The sequence below is a fragment of the Spinacia oleracea genome, chromosome 5 (assembly GCF_020520425.1).
Source record: "Spinacia oleracea cultivar Varoflay chromosome 5, BTI_SOV_V1, whole genome shotgun sequence".
Classification (NCBI taxonomy): Eukaryota; Viridiplantae; Streptophyta; class Magnoliopsida; order Caryophyllales; family Amaranthaceae; genus Spinacia; species Spinacia oleracea.
In genome coordinates, this window is record NC_079491.1 from 94,960,056 (window position 1) to 94,981,719 (window position 21,664).

The window sequence follows — 21,664 nt, forward strand, 5'->3', positions numbered from 1 at the left end:
AAAAGTTTTGATAATAACAAATCCCAACTTTAGAATTAAAAAGATGAGCAAAAAAATTTGCTCACTTGTGTAAACTATAAAAAATGAGGAAAACTATCATTTGTGTAAACTATGAAAAATGAGCAAAAATATTTGCTCATTTGTGTAAACTATAAAAAATGAGCAAATTTTTTGGATTTTAAGTAGGCTAACATTAACCCAAATTAAATAAAACAATAGAAAAAAGTAAAGATTAACCTACGTGGGATTCGAACCCACATCTTTTGTGCATTTGCATAATGCTCTACCTATTGAGCTAGTAGGCTAGTGTTTTTAAATAGAATCAACAAAAGTAAAGCAAAAACCAAAAAAAAATATCAACTAGCTTCAGAAGAGCCTAAAATAGAGGCATCTACCAAACTTGTAGCAAACGTTCTAGCCCAAAACAAAAGCCCAAACCACAAACAGTAAAAGAAATGTTTACATCCTACCACGAGCCTAAACAGATACTTAAGTGCAATCATGACGACACCAAGAATGAAGCAGATATTGACAGAGAAGTTATAGGATCAAAAGGTCAAACTAAAGCAAGAGATCTTCATAGAGAAGGAACACCTGCTGTCCAAACTCCTCAGCCAGGTTATAGAGCCCTTCATTTCATAGAGAAGGAACAGTTGCTTGGCTTCAAGGACTACGACTTCAGACAGAACAATATTTGACCTTTTTTTTCCATTCAATTCAAAGAAAATGAAATGTTTCCTTTGGGTTTTGTTGTACATCCGTAGACTACTCTGATATCTAAAAGTTCACTTTGACTATCTGGGGTTGGGATAAAGTACTTGGAGAATGCTCTACTGGTAATAACAGCACATGATCGTCAACCAGTGGGCCTTTTGCCAATGCACAGTATAAGTTCTCTCCCACAGTTATAATTAGATGAGACTCCACACTGGGGCTTGACAAGCAAAACCAACATTCTTTTGACCTGCCATTATATGATCATGTATAATCCAAACCTGGTGTCACACTTGCAGCAAACGAGAAAGCTAATCAATAAAAAAACTTACTGAATCCATCAGTCTTGGTGTCAACCTTTGCCGTTGAAGTATTTGTTCTTCACTGGGAAGAGACAACTTTCTCATTAAATCACTTAGACGAGAAGCTTGGCAAGTGATATACGCACTCTTGATCCTGGCAGCTGACTGCATAGGTCTATACTACAATAACTAAAGACAACAACGTAAATCAACCTTGCAGAGCTTAGAGCCTCCATCTAGTATCACTACAATAAAAGAGATGTCACTAAATGTTCAATACCATCTGAAATAGTAGACAGTTTGAAAGATGGAAAAAATAAATAAAAATCTAATGACATGGTATACAGTGCAGCAACATAAATTCAGAACAACAAATATGTGAACCATCAAACTATGAAGGGGAAAATCCTTCAAATATCTTCAGCAACATAAATTCAGAACCAACAAATATGTGAACAACAAATATCTTCAGCATCTTCTTTCACCTGTTCCTGCAAACCCTCTTTCTTCTCAGCTGGCTCTTGTAGGCCCTGCTTCCCTGCTACATCCGAAACTTCATCAGAGGTCTTATCTCCTTCACTTTCTTTTGTATCCTGAATTTCAGCATATTAGTTGCCAATTTGGTCTCCATCATTCCTTACATGGATAAACCTCTCATTAACAAACCAGAATTCCTCATAGTTACATATAAAACCAAGAATGAATATGCCTTCAATTTATAAAATTAAAAATTAATATAAAATGACTCAATTTGCATACTGTAATCTATAAGCTTCAGAAACTTTATAAATTTTAAAAATTTGCTTGAATTTTGCATCAGCTTCTGTCTTAAAGGTGGGAGTTTTTATCAGGATTCCATTTCATAGCCAATTTTCAGAACTCCTTCTTTAAACTATCATCTGTTGTAGTTCTATCAACCTGCAATATATTGTAATAATCCACCCCCATTTTCTTATGATGATTTGTAAAAAAAAAACCCAAATATATGTTCTCATTTATAAATTTCTAATGAAATCAAATAAGAACCATTGACAGGAAAGCAATTTACTTATTTGTGAAATAGGAGTACTTGATATCTTGTGCAAATGAGCAAAATAAATTTACTCATTTGTGCAAATGAGCAAAATAAATTTACTCATTTGTGCAAATGAGCAAAATAAATTTATTAATTTGTGCAAATGAGGAAAATAAATTTACTCATTTATGCAAATGAGCAAAAACAATTTACTCATTTTTGCAACTGAGAAAAATAAATGTACTCCTAGCCGGGTAAACCTGAATGGACGAACTACAATCAGCCGTTATTGGTGTAACCTAGATATTATTAAACTTGAATAAGCATGGTAAGAAAAATGTATGTATTAGTAGAAGGTTATATACCTTTTTCCAAACCTGAAACGATGTTGTTAGCACATCAACCTGTGAGAGTCAGAACATCAACCTGTGAGAATCACAAACTGCATCAGCCATCAAACCAGGAGAATAACGAACCAGGAGCAAGAGAATCGCAAATATAACCAAACTCAACACTTGTAAACTACTTGCATATTCATGAAAGGAAAAAAAACAAATCACAGATTCAATGAAATCAACTCAAATCGATTCTTGAATTTATCCAATTCTAGGATATCTAATACAGAACCCTGATTCAAGCAAAATAAAAACGAGAATCAAGTAAAACGCACAAAATTCAATTGAAACCCCAATTAAAGTAAATGACAATTAAAATTAGAATCAAATCACCTACTAGAGCTCCTTTTATTTGGAAGCCAATACCCTGCAATCATCGCACTATGTTTTGTGCAATTGCTATTACTTCCAATCAAATGTATAGCCTCATGAATTTTGCCATTAAGACCCGGAGGGATGATCCGTTCGCTTCTTGTGTACTTGTACTTTATTCAATTGACGCCCGAGGTACATCTGTAGCAGGATAGTGCAACCCGAGATACTGCTCTAAATCAGGCTGCTTACTCTCAGCCACAACCTCCCCATATTCATCCTCATGAAACTTATACACCATAACCCTACCATAGCCAGTAAGCTGCCTCACACTCAGCCACAGTATCACACAAAATCTTAATATCCCCACCAGGCAAAGACTGCAAATGTGAAATTGCCCTCAAGCAAGCTTCTAAGACTAAACCGCCCCAGAAATCGACAACTTCGGGTCCTCAGTCCTAGCAGGTTCCAGATCAATAACAATCCCCACATCAATCCTATGCAAAATTGCCTAAGAGGCTTCCCAGAAACCTTAGAATTAATTCAAATAGGGTTCAAAGGTGTAATTTCCCCAGCCCCAAAAGCCTTCTCTAACAACAACACACTATTCGACATCAAAAGGGTTCTTACATCAATTCCAATCATCAAAAGTTCAGGCCTATCGACCTCCATAGAAGGCACGGTATGTGGGTTTAACCCCAACATTTCTCTGGCATTTTCACTGAATGCAAGTAACCTATAACTCGATTCACAATCATACAGACCTTAAAAAACTTTAAATTACTATCCAATTCGAGTTAATCATAATAATTCAAACTCACTACGAAAATCAATCACAACACCTACTTAATTGCACCAAAATTCGACAAAAAATTAAATACAATTCGACCTAAGTTCACTCATTATCTACAATTTGAAGAATCAATTAGAGAAAGATAGAAAACAACTGAACCAATAAATCATGAAGTGAACATTAAATCTCAACAAAATTGCAATGAAACTCAAAATAAACCTACAGTTTACATAAATCAGCAAAGAATCACTCACCAATTGCAATAGAGGAGATGACGCATAGACGATGGAAGCGTAGAGACGGTGGCGGCGCGGTGGTTGCAGCAGGCGAGGATACGGCGGTGGAGACGAGAGAGAATCACGAAGGGAGAGTGAAAATGGAGGAGAGAGAATAAGGAGCTCCTGAGAGAACTAACGAGGAGAGAGAAAAGGGAGAAGAACTCAGGTCAGGAGAGAGAAAAGGCTTGTAATTTGGTCGATTTTTTTTCAATATTTACAATTATGCCATTACTAATGCGGTAGGTAAACGTTTTTCAGCGGTTAGATCTGATCACAATGAACGCACGATGTTGCTTCTCATTCTTCTCATTTTAAGCTCCCTTCTCATATATATATATATATATATATATATATAGAGAGAGAGAGAGAGAGAGAGAGAAAGGATCCCGTAAGAACACTTCTGACGGTGAGAACACTTCCTTACGGTAAGAACACTTCCTTACGGTAAGAACACCTTCTTAACCGTAGGATGAAATCAGATCTAACCGCCCAAAATTGATAGAATAATAAGGGCATATTCGTAAGTTTATCTGCAGACTACCCTTCTTCCTTGTCGGCATTTTCTCTCTCTCCACTCCTCACAACTTTCTCTCTCTTCTCTCTCTCGGGCCCGACGTTTGGTGCTCGTAGCCACCACCAACATCCGGCGACGTCCTTTCGCCTGTCTCCGCCGCTGAGCGCATCACTCCGCCGCCGCTTCTCACCGCGCCGGTCGCATCAATTCAATCGGAATTTCAATCTGTCAAATCGAACCAGAAATCCAGTAATTTCACCGGTGTTCGAACAAAATCTCCTTCTTGCGGTGGTTCCTTCTCTCTCCTCGCCTCTCGCCACTCGCTCCTGCTCAAACAAATTCGCCGTCGCCGCTCCTAGATCGCCGCCGCTGCTCCTAGATCACCGTCGTCGCTCGTCACTCGCCGTCGCAGCTCGCCGGTCGCCGCTCGCAGCAATCCGACGACGTCACTATTATCTGAGACGACGGTGGAGATGGAGCGAGTCAACTCAGTCGAATGAGGGTGGAGCGGCAGCGAAGATGGAGGTAGATGTTGAGGAGAGAGGCAGAGAAACCGCGGTAAAGTGATTGCAAATTAATTCAATCGAACCAGAAATAATTCAAGAGGACAAATTTAAAAGTTTTTGGTGGATTTTAATTTTGTAATTTCTTTTTAGATTTGTTTCAAACGTATTATTTAAAATTTTGGTTTAGTTATCAATTTGTAATTTCAATAACTTATTTTGTTGATTTATGTGGTTGATTTATTTTTTTCAATTCGCATTATAATTTGATTGAACCTCTACATAATTAGCTTGTACTGCTTTAATTGCGCAATGAAGGTCTATAATAAATTTAGTACATGGTTGAATAAATTTAGAACATGCTTAAATAAATTTATGACATGCTTAATAATTTTAGAACATGCTTGAATAAATTTAGAACATGAGCTTGAAATTTTAGAACATGTATATATGTATATGTGTGGAATAAATTCTAATGTTTTAAATTTAGAACATGGTTAAATAAATTTAGAACATTGCTGAATAATTTTAGAACGTGGTTTAATAAATTTATAACATGTTTAATAATTTTAGAACATGTTTGTATTAATTTAGAACACGAGTTTGAAATTCTAGAACATGTACATAGGTATATGCGTTGACTAGGTTCTCATTTCTAAATTTAAAACATTGTTGAATAAATTTAGAACATGATTGAATAAATTTAGAACATTGTTGAACAAATTTAGAACATCGTTGAATAAATTTAGAACATGTTTGAATAAATTAGAACATGAGCTTGAAAATTTATAACATGTTTAATAATTTTAGAACGTGCTTGAATTAATTTTGAACATGCTTGATTGGATTTATAACATGCTTGAATAAATTTAGAACATGGTTGAATAAATTTATAAAATGTTTAATAAATGTTACAACATGCTTGAATAAATTTAGAACACGAGCTTGAAAATTTAGAACATTTATATATGTATATGTGTTGACTTGTTCTAAATTTAGAACATGGTTGAATAAATTTAGAACATGCATGCATAAATTTAGAACATAGTTGAACAAATTAAGAAAATTGTCGAATAAATTTAGAACATGCATGCATAAATTTAGAACATCGTCGAACAAATTTAGAACATCGTCGAATAAATTTAGAACATGAGCTTGAAAATTTAGAACATGGTTGAATAAATTTAGAACATGATTGAATAATTTTAGAACATGGTTGAACAAATTTAGAACATTTTTGAATAATTTTAGAATATGGTTAACAAAATTTAGAACATGGTTGAATAAATTTAGAACATTGAGAGTGTAAAAGTGTTCTTACCGTAAGAAGTGTTCTTACATAAGGGAGGTGTTCTTACCGGATCCTCCCCTATATATATATATATATATATATATATATATATATTGATTAATTAATTCAAAAATCAGAAACTTTTGGGCGGAAATAAAATTTAAATTATTTTTAAATTAGCCGCTTCTCTTATCTCCTCTTTATGGTTTTCAAAAATCAGCGTTTATAGGGCGGAAATAGCAAAATAAAATCAGAAATTTGGTTATTTTGACCTGTTCTCTTCAATTCTATATTTTTGCGCTAGATGTAATAAAACTATTTCTTCTGTTCCGGAAATATCGCAACATTCGTTATTTGCACTATTTACACTACGACTTTGGCCATTTTTTGTGATTTGCATGTAAGGACATTTTAGTCACGTGGGGTCATTTGGGGTTTCTAAACAAAGGCTAATCCTAAGACACGATGCGAGACAGAAATCCAACCAATCAACAACTGCCGCGTCATTGCGTGTATTGGCTTCCACATAACATACATGTAACATCATACTAGTGACACTAACAATTACTTTCGTATAAACCACAGAGTCTAGGACAAAGATGATTGGTTACCTCTAGCCAAGAGTCCCAATACTTGACTGAATTGGTTGACTGAAGGACAAAGATGAGGCTTAGCATTGGATTGTCATCATTAGTATGTTCCTTGAAACTCGTTCTATAGAACACAGGTTCTATAACATCTGCTTGTGCTTGCCATGGAGGTGTTGACCCTAGAACCGCATTAAGAACCATAAGGCACGAAGGAACCTGTAAATTATAATATTGCTGTTAGAATTTTCCTTTAAGTGGCCAAAATCTTGATTGACAATACCAATAAAAATATTTTATAACCATACGACTTACCACCAGGTTGCCTAGTTTGTCATACAACGGCTGGGGAGGAGATCTTCTAGAGTCATACCTAATCCGCTTGAGGCTTGCAGTATCTATTATTTGTACAAACCACCGGTTCTTAATTTAGAAGGGCAGCACAAACTGCAAAACAAAAAAGAATCATGCACCATTGCTACAGAAATAGATATTTGGTGTTTATCATTAATGGGGTATGAACTCTAAAGGTAAAGGCAAATATTACCTTGACCACATTTGTCAAAACAAGTTTGTGAAGCTCAATCTCAACCTTGATCGCATCAACGAGTCTATCCAAACTGTTCCGTATATTTCTTGTCATAGTTTCTGAATTGGGCGTCTAGGTAAGAACACTGATTTGGCCATAGATTGGCATCAAGCGTCAATTATTGTTCAACACGTAGCCATCTCTAACACAGTATCATACTACTATTAAAATTGAAGAATAGTTTAAACTTTTACCAGAAGAAGGGCGGGAACATATAGAACTGATTAGATGCACGATTATCATAGTTGTAGCAAGCAGCAATGGCACCCATAACCTACGAGTATTGAAACTATTATTCAATCGTCCAACAAAATATATTAACTAAACTCCAGGAAAAAAAATCAAACTACACACCTCATTGATAACCTTTCCCTTCGAGTCGAAGCAGAATCTGAGGGTAGACCTAGTCAAGGAAATACCTATTTCTCTTACACTGAAAAGGATATGCTTCTCGTTCCTATAGGGACGAATACGCAATTAATATAAATGATTCATACGTCAAAGGCAACAGTACTCGCAAATAAGTGCTACTCACAAATAAGTGCTCAAAGAACCTTAGTTTGGTTACAAACCATTTATTATCTATAATCTCCCTAACCAATCTTCCGACGCCGGGGCTAAGTTCTGAGGGAACCGCATATGTGGGATCTGGACATTTTCTCTTCTTGGTTCTTCCAACCACCTTATCAGCATTCCTTTCACGATGTACCTCCTTCAGAAGATTTCCGCCCGACACTCAGCCACAATAACAGTACATACACAAGCAGTACATTATCAACAACACAGCCAATCGCAAAGTCAGGTTCGTTTTACCTCTTCGTTGACTGTGATTTCAGCAGCTCCTTGACTCCATGTTCTCGGTGGGAATGACATTGTACCATGTTCACGCTCATCCTGCAATTATTATAGAAATCAGGACTTACAAAATTGCGTATAATGAAAGCGAAAATGTGAATTTTAGAGTCTTACCTCCAAGTCACCGGACTTGTCGCTGTTTAATTTGCTCTTCCTCGTGCGCTTGCCGCCAGGGAAAATGGGTATGAACGTGTGGCGGGGAGGACTACTAGGACGATCTCGGGGGTTGAAGACGGGATCAGGCTCCGCGGTTTGATCAGTACCCAGTTCGTCCCAACTGGGTAACACATACGGTGTGCCAACTGGGTATTTCAGTCCATACGTACCGTTACATTGTGAACCACCTGGTGCAAGAGCAACGTTACTTGTGTAACATGAATTTAACTACGACTATTTCTATTGCGCAAATATAACTACAAGTACAATAGGAAGCGAGCCTAGCAATGTGAGAAGTCTATCTAATATCATACATTCGAGAACTTTTATCAACAATATGTACCTCCGCATAACCGTATTCCCTGTTTTTTTGTATTCCCTTCAATGGCGCATACCATGTCATCTTGTTGCCAAGTGGAAATTCTAGCCTCGTCCGTATTCCACCTTAGTTCCCTATCATTATGATACCTGATTCTGTCAAGGTAGGTAATCTACCATTCCAGAGAGTCGGTAAACAATCTATTTGAACCCATATTTACAAACTTAACGAATAATAGGACCAAAGTATTAACAATATTAAATTTACGAGAAGGACGATTCCATCACCCTTTGCTCCGTTCCCGGCATCATCACTATGCCCATGCTTTTCATCCAATGAAGCACAAACTCTGACCAATTCCAGAGGCGTGGCTCCTCAAGGAATTTAAGAGACAAATAAGGAACCAATTTGGGACTGATAAAATTATGTTTTAACACGTAGAGCAAGCATCCAAGAACCAATATCGTGTAATGCCTCAAAAACAAGACCGGACTCTCTACCTCTGGAATGCATAGGTTGAATACGTAGTCGAACGATATGCTATCCTTTTCATTCTTGTAAAATTTAACCATAGCCTTTTGCTTCAGGTTCTGTCATTGTAAGATCTCGAGGAAGGTTATCGGTTTTGTTTCCAAAGGGTAACCCAGTGATAAAGCCTATCACGTCTTCTGTAATATCAACCACATAGTGCTTTCTTATGGTAACGGTTCCTGCATCCGCATCCCACCTTTTATGCAACGAACACATGAACTTTTTGTCCAGTTTACCGATTTTCAGTTCCAGCATAGCATGTAAGTGGGATTTCGCAATCCACATCTTCCTTTCATCACTCAGATGTTGTTTCACGTCCATCACTTGCCAGGGCCTGAACCTACAGGTATAAGGCTGCATCAACATGTCCAAACAAACATGGATTAGTAAATATCATTAACTAACACAGTAACACTATTAAATATTAATACCATCCCAAATTCATCTCTGTTTAGAAAATGCAATATTTAGTTTTCAATAAGAAATTCAAATCAATAAACTGGATTAATTATACTCAGTAATTGAAGACCATTACTGGATCCCTCGGGTTTTTCGCAGGCTATTCTGGGTCTCCCCGCACCCCTCTTTTCCCCTGGTGCTGTAGGAGCCTTCAGTTGCGTGGTGGCTCTGGTCCCGCGCTTCCTCTTTTCCCCACGCTCTTTCTGTGCCGGGTCATCGTCGCCTGCTACAACCAAATTGAACCCGCCCATATTAGTGGGAGATAAAGTTACTGTCCCCATTGAGAACAGAGGTAACAAGAAGAAAAAGTTAGTTATTCAAAATGATGTTATACTCCAGCAACATTATGCTATGAGGCTCTAAAAGATTTAAATATTCAAAAACCATAACGAATCGTTAATAAACAAACCTATTTGTATTAAAAAAAATAGTTATTCAACATGAAACTAAACTCCAGCTGCATTATGTTTTAAGTTGCACAAATGACAATTCAAAAAAATGTGCTTCATAAATGGATAAATAAAAATGAACAACCAGAGGCATTGTGTACGCAAAGTCCTGTAGGGGTATATGAAACGGATTAAATAATTCATAAATAATACGAAGTACTAAACCTACTACGGTGGAGGCCCGGTTCGTACTGCTTCGTGAGTGATTTCGACCTAATTCGACACAATCACCAAGTTGATCGATTTCTCGTCTTCGTCGCCGCTTCGCCATTGTTGACTGCTTTTGACCTTCCATCATGAAAATGGTAGACGGATCTGTATGTGTTTTGATTTATTATAATCTCGACTCTTGATCGCCATTGCTGATTCAATCCAGAGTCTTCTGTACGGGAAAGGCCGTGAAGACTTATATGACGCTGCATTCCTGCGTGAAAATGGAGGAGAGAGAAAGAGAAAAAGAAAACAGGAAGGTAGAGGAGGGATAAAGTATGTTTTAGGCCTGGTTAATGGGAGGGTATATCACTCAATAACAGGGCAACCCAATTGTAGGCCACTTAAAATCATTTATAGTAAGGGTAAGGGTTAGGGTTAGGTCATGCGGGTGAAGGGAGCTGTCAAAAAATGACCAAAACTGCCCGAACCCCCTTAACCGACCATGACACAAAATTTTGTCTAAACAAACAGGTAACTCAAAATCGATAACCGATTTTAAAACGATGTTGTGTGACTCGAACCCTACACCCGATCGAACGCTCACCGATAACGAACTGACCCGAATGATAAAAGATCAGAACCCGAAACTAGAACCGACATTGACCTAAACCCAATTTTAACCACGTCACTTCTGAGTGACTCAACCTGATGAGTACAAATTTTACGCTTGAATACATTGAGATGACTAAATCAAATATTGACGCGATCATCACTCGTGCCCGATAGTGAATTCGGCTTGCGTTTTGACAAACCCAAAAATTATCCGATCCGAACTTGACCCAATACCCGAGATTATATCTGCTTACAAACCCGATTCATACCCGACCCCAACATGACTTGACCCGCACCCGAGATGAGCCGTCCGAAAAACAAACCGATTTAACCCGACCTACACCCGAGTGACAAAGTGATCCGACATAACCCGACCCGATCATGAGCTGAGACCCGAGATTACATGACCCGGACTCGACGACCTGTTTTGACACAATGTACTATTGGATCGTTGCTTGTAAAATTTTATACCGAAGTTTATGTAATTGGTAATTGAGAAACAAAAAAAAAAAGACCATAAACATGGGAGATGGAGATGAGTGGAGGTCTAGTTGATTATTCAAACAAAAGTTTATAAGGTCTGTCATTTAATACCGATTTAAAATGCTAACCAAAATTAGAAATTGGACCCATTTGTTTCGTTAAATTATGAAGTGCCATGCCAAAGATTAGGCCTGGCCCACGTCAAAGTGTCCATCACTTGATCATGATAAGTTTGTTGTCAAAGTGGATGCTGCACACCCCCCCTTCCTGCATCGTATGCTATCATATCATTTGTAGGGATGCACATCACAACTACATTGATGGATTGGCTAGTACCACCAATTTAGGGGCACGTTTTGCTGCTGAAAACACATGCAATACTCCTTGCAATCTCATGGGTAAATGTGAGGCAGTGGACAAGGCTCACAGATTTGCTACAATTGAGAGTTTAGAGACTCATTTTCATTTGCCACATTTGCCCATAATTGAGCATCAACTCCATATTTGCAAAATATAAGGATTACACACAGAAAAAAGCACATCATAAATCACCAACATAATTAAAAAGTAACAAGCTTACCTTCTCTAGCAACTCCAGTATCTGTTCCTTGAAAGGCTTCACTAACTGGAATTTGCAACGCTTCAGGTCCTTGCCATGCTGTAGATGCCGCTTGTGAGTGGCAGTCTTGAGATACCCCTTGTGATTCGCAGTCATCTATCACTGGTGGTCCTGTTAGGCGGAGTACAGTCCTTGGTTCTTGATAATTGACGATATTATCAATAGGAAAATATATTGGTTTTCCTAGGATTTCATCCATATCGTTACTCGGTTTTCCAATGATTTCTTCCACATTATTTTCCTAAACGAGCCCGGTGAAACAGTTATCATGGACTCTTATATCACAAAACAATTATATGTTGTTTTAAAAAAATGTAACATTCTCACCTTCCTCAACGAGGTCACTTACGGTGATGACGTGTCATGCGTTCCTCGGAGGTATCAAGTACGAGCTGGCACGAACCTCTGGCAACCTGCAAAACCAGAATATTCCCGTAGGAATATTCCCTCCGATGCTTAAGTAAGTATAAGCTAGAGAGAGAAGTAATTTAGAGAGAAGGCAGAGTAAATATAGGTTTAGGTTGGTGGGAATGAATTGATTGCCCTTACCTTGGGATTTGAGCCTTTTATAGGGCTAGGGTTTCTTGGGAATTGATCCTTCAACCCTAGCTGTGGGACACGTGCCCCTTGGGGATTTAGGACACGTGTCATTTGGCCAACAATGATGGGCCTTTTGCAAATTGGCCAGAGAAGGTGGGCTTGCCTAGATAAGGCTTTGCCCTTGTTTTGTTTAGGTACCAAGGCCTAAACCTACTTCCTAGGCTTGGGCCCATGAATCACATGGGCTGGCTTGATTGGTCATTGTGGCTTCTTTAGGCCTTAGGGTGGAAATATTAGGCCCACATCATTTTCCCCTCAAGAGGGGTGAAAAATGGACGTTAGTTTTCACTGCTCTTGGATTGTCCAGTAAGGTGATGACGCGTGGCAGGGGTAATCATTTCTTACCCCTCTATAAATACGTGACAATTTTGAGTGATTTTCCCCCTCATTTCTAATAATCATTCGAGAGCCACAGGAGAAGGCGATTTCCGGCGTCCAGCATCCACCTAGAGACACTGTAGCACCGCCACAATCTTCAAAGTCCGGTTCTTGAAGTTCTTCATCGAATTTTCGGAAATCTTTTCTTCGATCCATCAGGTAATATTTATTTTGAGAAAACTTGTTTGTTAGTTTTGGTCATTCCTTGTTCCCTTCCCTTGTATATAATGTGAGGACCTCGTCAAAACTGAGGGCGGCGCTATTTTGACGCCTTCATTTCTCAAGTTTGCCCCTCGTCTTGAGCCAATTCTTCAGCCTGTGCAGGATATCATGGTGCAAATAGGAGACGAGCCACATTTTGAAGGGGAATCTTCTTCCCCCATAGAGGAGGACGCCCCCACGAACGAGCGCACCGACGGTGCGCCAACGGGCCCTTCAGGTGGCGAAGAAGGCCACCTTCACCCCTGTGAGATTTTCCCCCTTCAGACGTGGCTGAACTTTCTTACTGCCCAGGGAGCTGATTACGGGGCGTCTCAAAACTTGGGTTCTAAGTACAAGTTTTGCATGCCAGCCGGCATAGACTGTATCAGTTTTGGCTTAGTAGAAGGGGAGTTCGCCGTGTATAGCTCCTTCCTAAAGTTAGGCATGAGGTTTCCCCCTCACCCTTTTGTGGTGGAGGTGTTAGACGGCTTCAACATTGGTTTGAACCAAATGTCCCCCAACTCCTGGGTCGACGTTTTTGGGTATATTGTCCGGTGTGAGCTTGAGGGTATTACCCCTTCCTTCCCAACATTTCTCAGGATTGCCTCAATGTCTCAAGTTCCTCGGTCCGCCAAAGGTTGGTTAGCCCTTACTTATAAGGGGACTTACCGGACGGTGATGGGCAAGGCATCCAAGTGGCATCACTGGAGGAAGAAGTGGGTGGTTATCAGAACCACCAACTTAGAGATGTGTAGCAGGATGAGACGTTGGACGCTTCAACCCAACTTTGTTGGAAAAGGCAGCTCCTTTCCTCCAATTTCCGCCGCCCTCTGGAAACGGATCTCGTCTTTATTCAGGGCCAAGGCGCTCACGGTTGGGACCAAGACGGCTTATATACCTGAGGGGTGGTTGCCTCATTTGGATCAGTTGGACGATCCTGTTTTCCTCTCTGCTGTGGGCTTGTGTCCGTATATGCCGAGAGGTAATGTTTTGTACCCCGGACCTTTCGTTGTTTATTAATGCTTCGTTTTTCACTAACGTCTTCTTTGTTTTTCAGACAAGGCCATGGAGAAGCTGGATGATGCAGCCAAGGGCCGAGTAGATATGACGACCTGGCTGGCAGAGGTGCTTGACGCCAGCACCTTTGAGGCCTTACAACGTCAGAAGGCAGTTGAGCAGGCTGTCTCGGAGCAGGCTGCTCAACATCCTATCCCTCCCACAGAGGAAAAGAAGGTATTGCTCAAGCCTTCCTGAGTATGTGACTTCCTTCAATTTTTGCAACTGACGTGGCTTTGTCTCTTCAGGGTTCGAGGAAAGCTTCCTCCGCCGCGGCACTTCCTTCCAAGCGTAAGGTTGGTGGCACGGGAAAACTTGTTTTCAAGTCAACAGCCTCGAAGGTGTCGAAGGCGTCCCCTGCGCATCAAAGGGTGTTTGCTTCTCCTAGCTCTCAAAAAGCTAAGGCGGCGGAGGATCCACTTGGGGGAATTCCGAAAGTCGTCCGTCGGAACATTCCTCTGGGGACGGCGGAGAGGGCTAGGAATTCTGGTGGTAAGTTTTACTCCAACATCGTAACCACCTGCCGTTCCTCGTCTGGCAGTTCTATAGTCTCTCCTAGGGATTCTAAGGCAGTTGTTTTTCCAATAGAAATACCCGACCCTCAAAACGCCATTGATGCTGAATTGGATCAGATCCCTTCTTCAGGCCGGTTTACTTCTCAGGACCGCAGACAAATAATGAGTCTAATGCGCAATGCTATTCCTCCGAAGTATGCTGAGACCCTTCCTGAGGCGGCCGAGACTCAACTTTCCGCCATGCAGTCCTCTGTGCTGGATGTAAGCTTTATTATCCTTGTCTTTTAGGGAAACGTTTTATTTTTTATAATTACTCTTGCTGTTTTATGCAGATGTTTATTCTGCTGGACTCGCTGAAGAAGTGGCGCACTTCTCTGGTGCATGAAGAGGCTAGACACCGTCTTCTTGCTAGCCAATGCGGCGATCAGCATTTTGCTGAACTGGAGGAGCTTCGTCTCAACTGGAGGGAGGAGATCGACGCGGTGACCAAGTCCCTGACCTCTCAATGTGCTGAAAATAAGCACCGCCTTGAACAGATTGATCAGAACTTCTCCCAGATTAAGGATCTATCTGAGAAGATTAAGGAGAAAGAGGCTGAGTTTTCTCACCTTGACACTAAGTTTAAGGAGTTGGAGACACAGCTGGAGGCGGCTCGTAAAGAGGTGGCTACGTCAAAGGGGGTGCGTAACCAGTCGGCCGTGCTGGGTGAGAAGTCGATTCGAGGGGGCATGGAGCTTGCCTGTAATGCAGAGTTTGGCAGTCAGCGCCCCTTCAGCTGGTTTGAGAAGTTCCTCGACTATCAGGTGGAGGTGGAGAAAGCCCTGAAAGAAGGACGCTCTCCTCCTGAGTTTGTTCCCGGCGATGATGAGGAATGAGGCATTCTAGGTGCCTTGTATTTATTTTGGGTTTGTTTTTGTGACGCCCTGCTTAATGGCACTATGTGCATAATTTGTAATTATGACAAACTCATTGGAATGACTAGGCGTCTTTTGAACGTTTTTGTTCTTAGCTTTATTTGTCGTTTCTGTTAATTTTTTATGATGCTGATTAATTCATCATTTTATAGCTGACGCCCCTAAATAGGGACGGCAAATGTTTGCCTTGGTCTTTATTGCCAAGGTCTTTAGCTACTTCATATAGCTGCTGAAAAATGTGTGTCCCCTGTGTTCTAAGTGATCAGCCTAGTGAGGGTGCTAATCTGGGCCACTTCTTAGGCCTTTAAACGACTAGTCTTTAATTCTTAAGAGAATGTTAGTTTGCACCTCTTCAAGAGATTTGATAACGTATTTGACATAAATAAAGGTTTCCCAACAAGGCTGGCTTGCAGGAAATTTTTCATTTAAAATTCATTAAGCCGTGCTACATGATGCGTCTATAGTTTGGACGTCTTCATTTTTAGAAAACATTCATTAATCAAGATAACATAGATGTTAATTTAGAAAAAGTACTTCTTCAGGTTGTCTGCATTCCAGGTACGCAAAATCGGACGTCCCTGCATGTCTTGGATCCGGTAGGTTCCGTCTCGAACTTCCTTGTAGATCTCATATGGACCTTCCCAGGCAGGGGTGAGTTTCCCTTGTTCATTGGTGCGTCCAAAGAATTCCATCTTTCTTAGCACAAAATCTCCAACTTTTAAGATTCTTCTAGAGACCCTTTTGTGGTACTCCCTAGTCATCCGGAGTTTGTATAGTTGCTGGCGCAGAGCCGCGTTCCCTCTGGCTTCTAGCAAGAAATCCAAGGCCGCTTTCATCATTTCCCAATTGGCGTCTTCATTAAATAACATGACGCGCAGAGTTGGTTCACCCATTTCAATTGGTAGGACGACCTCAGCTCCATAGGCTAATAAGAATGGTGTTTCTCCTGTAGAATTTTTTGCCGTGGTCCATATAGACCATAAGACATTGGGTAACTCGTCGGCTCACAACCCTTTTGCTTCATCAAGTTTCTTTTTCATCCCTTCAGAGATGATTTTGTTGAATGCTTCTACCTGTCCGTTAGCTTGGGGGCGGCCTACTGATGCAAAACATGCCGTGATGCCATGGTCAGCCAACCAGTTCTCCAATTTGGGTGTCTTGAATTGTGGCCCGTTGTCGAAGACAATGGACTGAGGCACGCCGAATCTTGTAATGATGTTTTTCCAGATGAAAGCTCTCACGTCCTGTGTCTTAGTATTTTTCAGGGCTTCCGCTTCTACCCATTTGGTGAAATAGTCGACGACAACTATCACATAACGCAGTCCTCCTGGTGCCGTCGTATAAGGGCCTAATAGGTCCATCCCCCATTTAGCAAATGGTATTGGGCTGGTAATTGGTGTTAGTTTCTGGGCCGACCGTCGAATTAGATGAGCAAACCGTTGACATTTATCACACCGCTTAACCAAGTCTAGAGCGTCTTCTTTGAGGGTGGGCCAATAGTATCCAGTTCTTAGAGCTTTTTCTGCCAAGGCCCTCCCCCCTATGTGCGAGCTGCATAATCCCTGATGGAGATCTTCTAGTACTTTATGCCCGTTCTCTGGGGTTACGCAGCGAAGAAGAGGCCGTGAGAAAGCCTTTTTGTATAGAGTCCCGTTCCATATCTCGAACCAGGCGCATTTCTTTTGTAACCTTTTAGCCTGCTTGGTATCATCAGGGAGCACTCCATTCATTTTGAAATTGACAATATCATCCATCCAGGTGGTCGTTCGGTCTAAGATGTCTGTTCTCAAGACGTCAATGCTCTTGGACTGTTTTACCTCCCAAAATACATGACGTGGTGTGTCGCAGGATGCTGAGCTTGCCAACTTGGATAAGGTGTCTGTCTTGCTGTTTTCAGACCGGGGTATGTGTTGTATTTCAAAGCTAGTCAACTGCTGAGTTTCTTGGTGGACCTTTTCCAAATATTTTATCATGGCGTCATCCTTGGCTTCATATTCTCCCTTTACTTGACTGACAATTAACTGTGAGTCAGATAACACCAGGACCTCTGCTGCCCCTGCTGCTTTGCTCATTTGGATTCCGCATATCAAGGCTTCATATTCAGCTTCATTGTTTGACGTCTGAAAGTTAAAACGTATTGCATATTCATAGACATCCCCTTCTGGTGATTCACAGATAATGCAGGCTCCACACCCATTTTGGGTGGCAGAGCTATCCTCGTGGACCACCCACTGAGTCTTTTCATTTTTCAAGTAGAGTGGCCTAGTCATTTCCGCAATAAAGTCAGCAAAAGCCTGTCCCTTTATGGCCTTCCGCGGCTCATACGAAATATCAAATGCATTAAGCTCGATTGCCCAATTGAGCATTCTCCCGGACGCTTCCAGGTTGGTAAATGGCCGTTTGAGAGGTTGATCTGTGTACACTATCAGCCGATGGGCCAGGAAGTAAGGGCGAAGCTTCTTGCTAGCCAGGAACAGAGCGAAGCTGAATTTTTCAATAGTTGGATACTTAAGATCTGCATTCTGCAACATGTGGCTGACGAAATAGACAGGTAGTTGCATCCCATCCCTCTCTGTAAGTAGGACGGCGCTTAGAGCGTAGTCTGAGATGGCAAGGTAGAGACACAGAACCTCCCCTGAGAGAGGGCTGACTAGCCGCGGCAGAGTGTGCAGATGCTCTTTTAAACGAAGGAAGGCGGCCTCTGTCTGTGGCGTCCATTCAAACTGGGTACCCTTTTTTATGGTACTGAAAAAGTAATGACACTTATCTCCAGCTCTAGACAAAAGTTGTCCCAAGGCGGCAAGACAGCCAGTCAAGCGTTGCACATCTTTAACAGTTTTTGGCGATGTCATAGTGATGACGGCCTGTACTTTGTCAAGATTGGCCTCAATGCCCCTCTCATCAATCAAAAAGCCAAGGAACATGCCAGAAGAGACTCCGAAAATGCATTTCTTTGGATTGAGTCTCATTTGGTAAGCCCTAAGGGTCTCAAAGGTCTCCCGCAAATCGCCGAGGTGATCCACCTTTTGCTTGCTTTTTACAATCATATCATCAATATAGGCTTCTATATTGCTCCCGAGTTGTTTTGCAAAAACAGTGTTCACCAATCGTTGAAAGGTGGCTGGGGCATTTTTTAGGCCGAACGGCATTACTTTGTAGCAGTACAACCCTTGCTCTGTGACAAATGATGTCTTCTCCTAGTCCTGGGGCCACAAAGGGATCTGATGAAATCCGGAGTAGGCGTCCATGAAGCTCATCATGGCGTGCCCTGCCGTTGAGTCGACGAGTCGGTCTATCTTTGGCAATGGAAAACTGTCCTTGGAGCAGGCCTTATTTAAATCGGTATAGTCGACACACATTCTCCACGTCCCATTGGGCTTAGGTACCAGTACTACATTGGCTACCCAGTCTGGATACTGACATGGACGTATGAAGCCTGCGTCCATTAACTTCTGTACTTCAGCAGCGGCGGCTAAATTTCTTGCCTCTCCATGATTCCTTTTCTTCTGTCGTACTGGTTTCATAGCGCTATCTACATTCAGCTTGCGCACGGCCACCGCTGAATCAATGCCTAGCATCTCCTCTACCGTGAAGGCATATATTTCTTTGTATTCTCGAAGCAGTTGTACCAGTGCCGCTGCCATGGGGTCGTCAGGAGGGATTCCAATGGGAACTGTTCGAGACGGGTTCGCTAGGTCTAGAACTATATCATAGTGTGCTCCCACTGGCTCAGGGCGTCGATCCGCATTATGTGCCATAGGTGTCTCTCTGAGTTTACGCTGGCTTGTCAGTGGTTTCAACTGTTCATTTTTCTTTGGAGAGGCTCCCCATGCTGGTGGGTCCAGCGATGATAAGTAACAATCTCTGGCCAGCTGTTGGTTTCCATAGAGGGATCCGATGCGTCCAATGCTTCGTACAAACTTAACTAGTAGTAAATGGGGAACAATCACAGCTTTTAGGACATTGAGTGCTGGACGGCCGAGTATGATGTTGAATGCGGTGAGGCTTGCTACAATCGTAAATCGGATGACACCTTCCTTGGTCATTGGAGGGGTGCGAATGGAGACTGGGAGCAGGATGGAGCCAATTGGGCGAACGATACTTCCTCCAAATCCTACTAAGGGCCTGAATAGTTTCTCTATTATTCTGGCATCGTGCTTCAATTTTTGTAGGCAATGCAGGCTGATTATGTCGGACGAGCTCCCCGTGTCTACCAGTACTATTTTCACTCTGAGGTTAGCCACCTTAATCTCTAGAACCAAAGGATCATCATCATATGGTGCTGCCCCCTTTCGGTAATCGTCTTTGGAAATTTCCACAAGAGGTAAATCCATTTGTGCGGGACAGAGATAAGATGAACCTGATTGTCGTCCTTTTTTACATGGTTCTCCTGCTGCTATCCCTCCTGATATACTGGAACGAATCCTTCGTCTGAATAACTGTTGCTATTGGTGGGGAGACTCGACTCTTCGCTTGCATCTGTCAAACGGACGTACTGACGTAAGTGTCCTTTAGCCGCGTAGTAATTCAGTATCTTTCTCAACATCCGACAGTTTTGAGTGTCGTGCCCCTCTTCTTTGTGAAAAGCACAAAACGGGGCCTGTTGTTTCGAGGTAGCCGGTCGTCGAGGGGACCGTTGTTTTATTCCCAGATTTCGTCCCTCAGTCAAGAGCCGTGTTGAATATAAAGGAGCTTTTTGCCGTCGACTTCTTTCGTTTCCTTTTTACTTCAGTGCCTCAACCACTTTTTTCCGAGGTGATGTTCTCATGCCGCCTTCTAGAAATCCTGGGAGAGTGATAATCATGAGATTCACAAGTCGTCTGCCGTGAAGATAGACTCGTCCGCCTTCCTGGACGCTCTTCTCTTACATGCTGACTTTCCCTCTCCGGGCGTTGTCCCTTCCGGGGTGAATCAAGATCATCTGATAATGGTTCCACCACTCTGCCGCTATCATGCTCAGGGTTGGCTTTGCTGAAGGATCTGGTGATTTCTTTTTGGAGGACGTGCTGAAACCCCTCTTGCCATTCATCCGCAATATTCTGATGGAGATCGTTTAACAAGTACTGCAGGGACCTCGCAGAGGCAGGCCGGCTGGTTGCTGCGTCACAATGATTGTTGGTCTTGTTTTTAACAGAGAGCTGCCTTCCATTGGTAGGAAACCTTGCTCGTTCCCCTGATCCGTCATTGTGCCCTTCGCCTTCAGATTGCAGTTCGGCCATGACACTGTACCTCCCCACAGACGGCGCAAAATGTTGTGGGATCTTTTACGGTGATGACGTGTCACGCGTTCCTCGGAGGTATCAAGTATGAGCTGGCACGAACCTCTGGCAACCTGTAAAATCAGAATATTCCCGTAGGAATATTCCCTCCGATTCTTAAGTAAGTATAAGCTAGAGAGAGAAGTAATTTAGAGAGAAGGCAGAGTAAAGATAGTTTTTAGGTTGGTGGGAATGAATTGATTGCTCTTACCTTGGGATCTGAGCCTTTTATAGGGCTAGGGTTTCTTGGGAATTGATCCTTCAACCCTAGCTGTGGGACACGTGCCCCTTGGGGATTTAAGACACGTGTCATTTGGCCAACAATGATGGGCCTTTTGCAAATTGGGCCAGAGAAGGTGGGCTTGCCTAGATAAGGCTTTCCCTTGTTTTGTTTAGGTACCAAGGCCTGAACCTACTTCCTGGGCTTGGGCCCATGAATCACCTGGGCTGGTTTGATTGGTCATTGTGGCTTCTTTAGGCCTTAGGGTGGAAATATTAGGCCCACATCAACTGCGTTGACCAGCCCTGTGAAGTCAAAGTATGGGCCAAAACCAGACCTCGAAGCCTCTTCTTCCTGAGGAGGAACCTATAACAACAACAAGAGGTCACACATGCAATCATTCCATTTCCTTAACTGTGGGACACGCAATCAATCCATTTGATATGATCTATCATATATCATCCCAGTGCACCTCCCAACTATTCTGAGATCGTACATGGATCACATTTAGAGCACAAGAACTGTGGGACTTGATAAAACCATGAAGGATGGACTCATTACATCCTGGCAGACTAGACATACAGACTAGACTA

The 21,664-nt window shown here is 41.7% G+C and overlaps 3 protein-coding genes and 1 pseudogene across 23 annotated transcripts; all 4 read right to left on the minus strand.

Annotated features, from left to right (window-relative positions):
- Positions 1-304: 304 nt before the first annotated feature.
- Positions 305-10,595, minus strand: LOC110799324 (uncharacterized). Of its 21 annotated transcripts, none has more exons than XM_056827912.1 (14): positions 10,228-10,593; positions 9,690-9,836; positions 9,124-9,508; positions 8,648-8,795; positions 8,263-8,492; positions 8,107-8,187; positions 7,866-8,005; positions 7,648-7,750; positions 7,488-7,567; positions 7,252-7,378; positions 7,020-7,151; positions 6,729-6,923; positions 1,047-1,205; positions 305-964 (listed from the first exon to the last, which is right to left on the minus strand). In XM_056827912.1, the coding sequence occupies exons 3-10, from the start codon at positions 9,193-9,195 to the stop codon at positions 7,366-7,368; spliced, it is 867 nt and encodes a 288-aa protein (XP_056683890.1). In that variant the 5' UTR covers positions 9,196-9,508; positions 9,690-9,836; positions 10,228-10,593; the 3' UTR covers positions 305-964; positions 1,047-1,205; positions 6,729-6,923; positions 7,020-7,151; positions 7,252-7,365. The 21 variants fall into 21 exon arrangements, with proteins under 21 accessions (XP_056683890.1, XP_056683891.1, XP_056683887.1 ...); XM_056827909.1 differs by lacking the exons at positions 305-964; positions 1,047-1,205 and adding exons at positions 1,240-1,609; positions 2,397-2,457 and having other exon boundaries at positions 10,255-10,593; XM_056827910.1 differs by lacking the exons at positions 305-964; positions 1,047-1,205 and adding exons at positions 1,240-1,609; positions 2,397-2,457 and having other exon boundaries at positions 9,690-9,839; positions 10,255-10,593.
- Positions 2,466-7,347, minus strand: LOC110799327 (uncharacterized; annotated as a pseudogene).
- Positions 10,596-16,051: 5,456 nt separating the features above from the next.
- On the minus strand, positions 16,052-18,742 carry LOC110799329 (uncharacterized). The gene is made up of 2 exons (XM_056829888.1): positions 16,709-18,742; positions 16,052-16,066 (listed from the first exon to the last, which is right to left on the minus strand). The coding sequence occupies exons 1-2, from the start codon at positions 18,740-18,742 to the stop codon at positions 16,052-16,054; spliced, it is 2,049 nt and encodes a 682-aa protein (XP_056685866.1).
- A 48-nt stretch (positions 18,743-18,790) lies between these two features.
- On the minus strand, positions 18,791-19,927 carry LOC110799331 (uncharacterized). The gene has a single exon (XM_022004582.2). It carries the CDS (start codon positions 19,925-19,927, stop codon positions 18,791-18,793), a length of 1,137 nt encoding a protein of 378 aa, XP_021860274.2.
- Between the last annotated feature and the right edge of the window lie 1,737 nt (positions 19,928-21,664).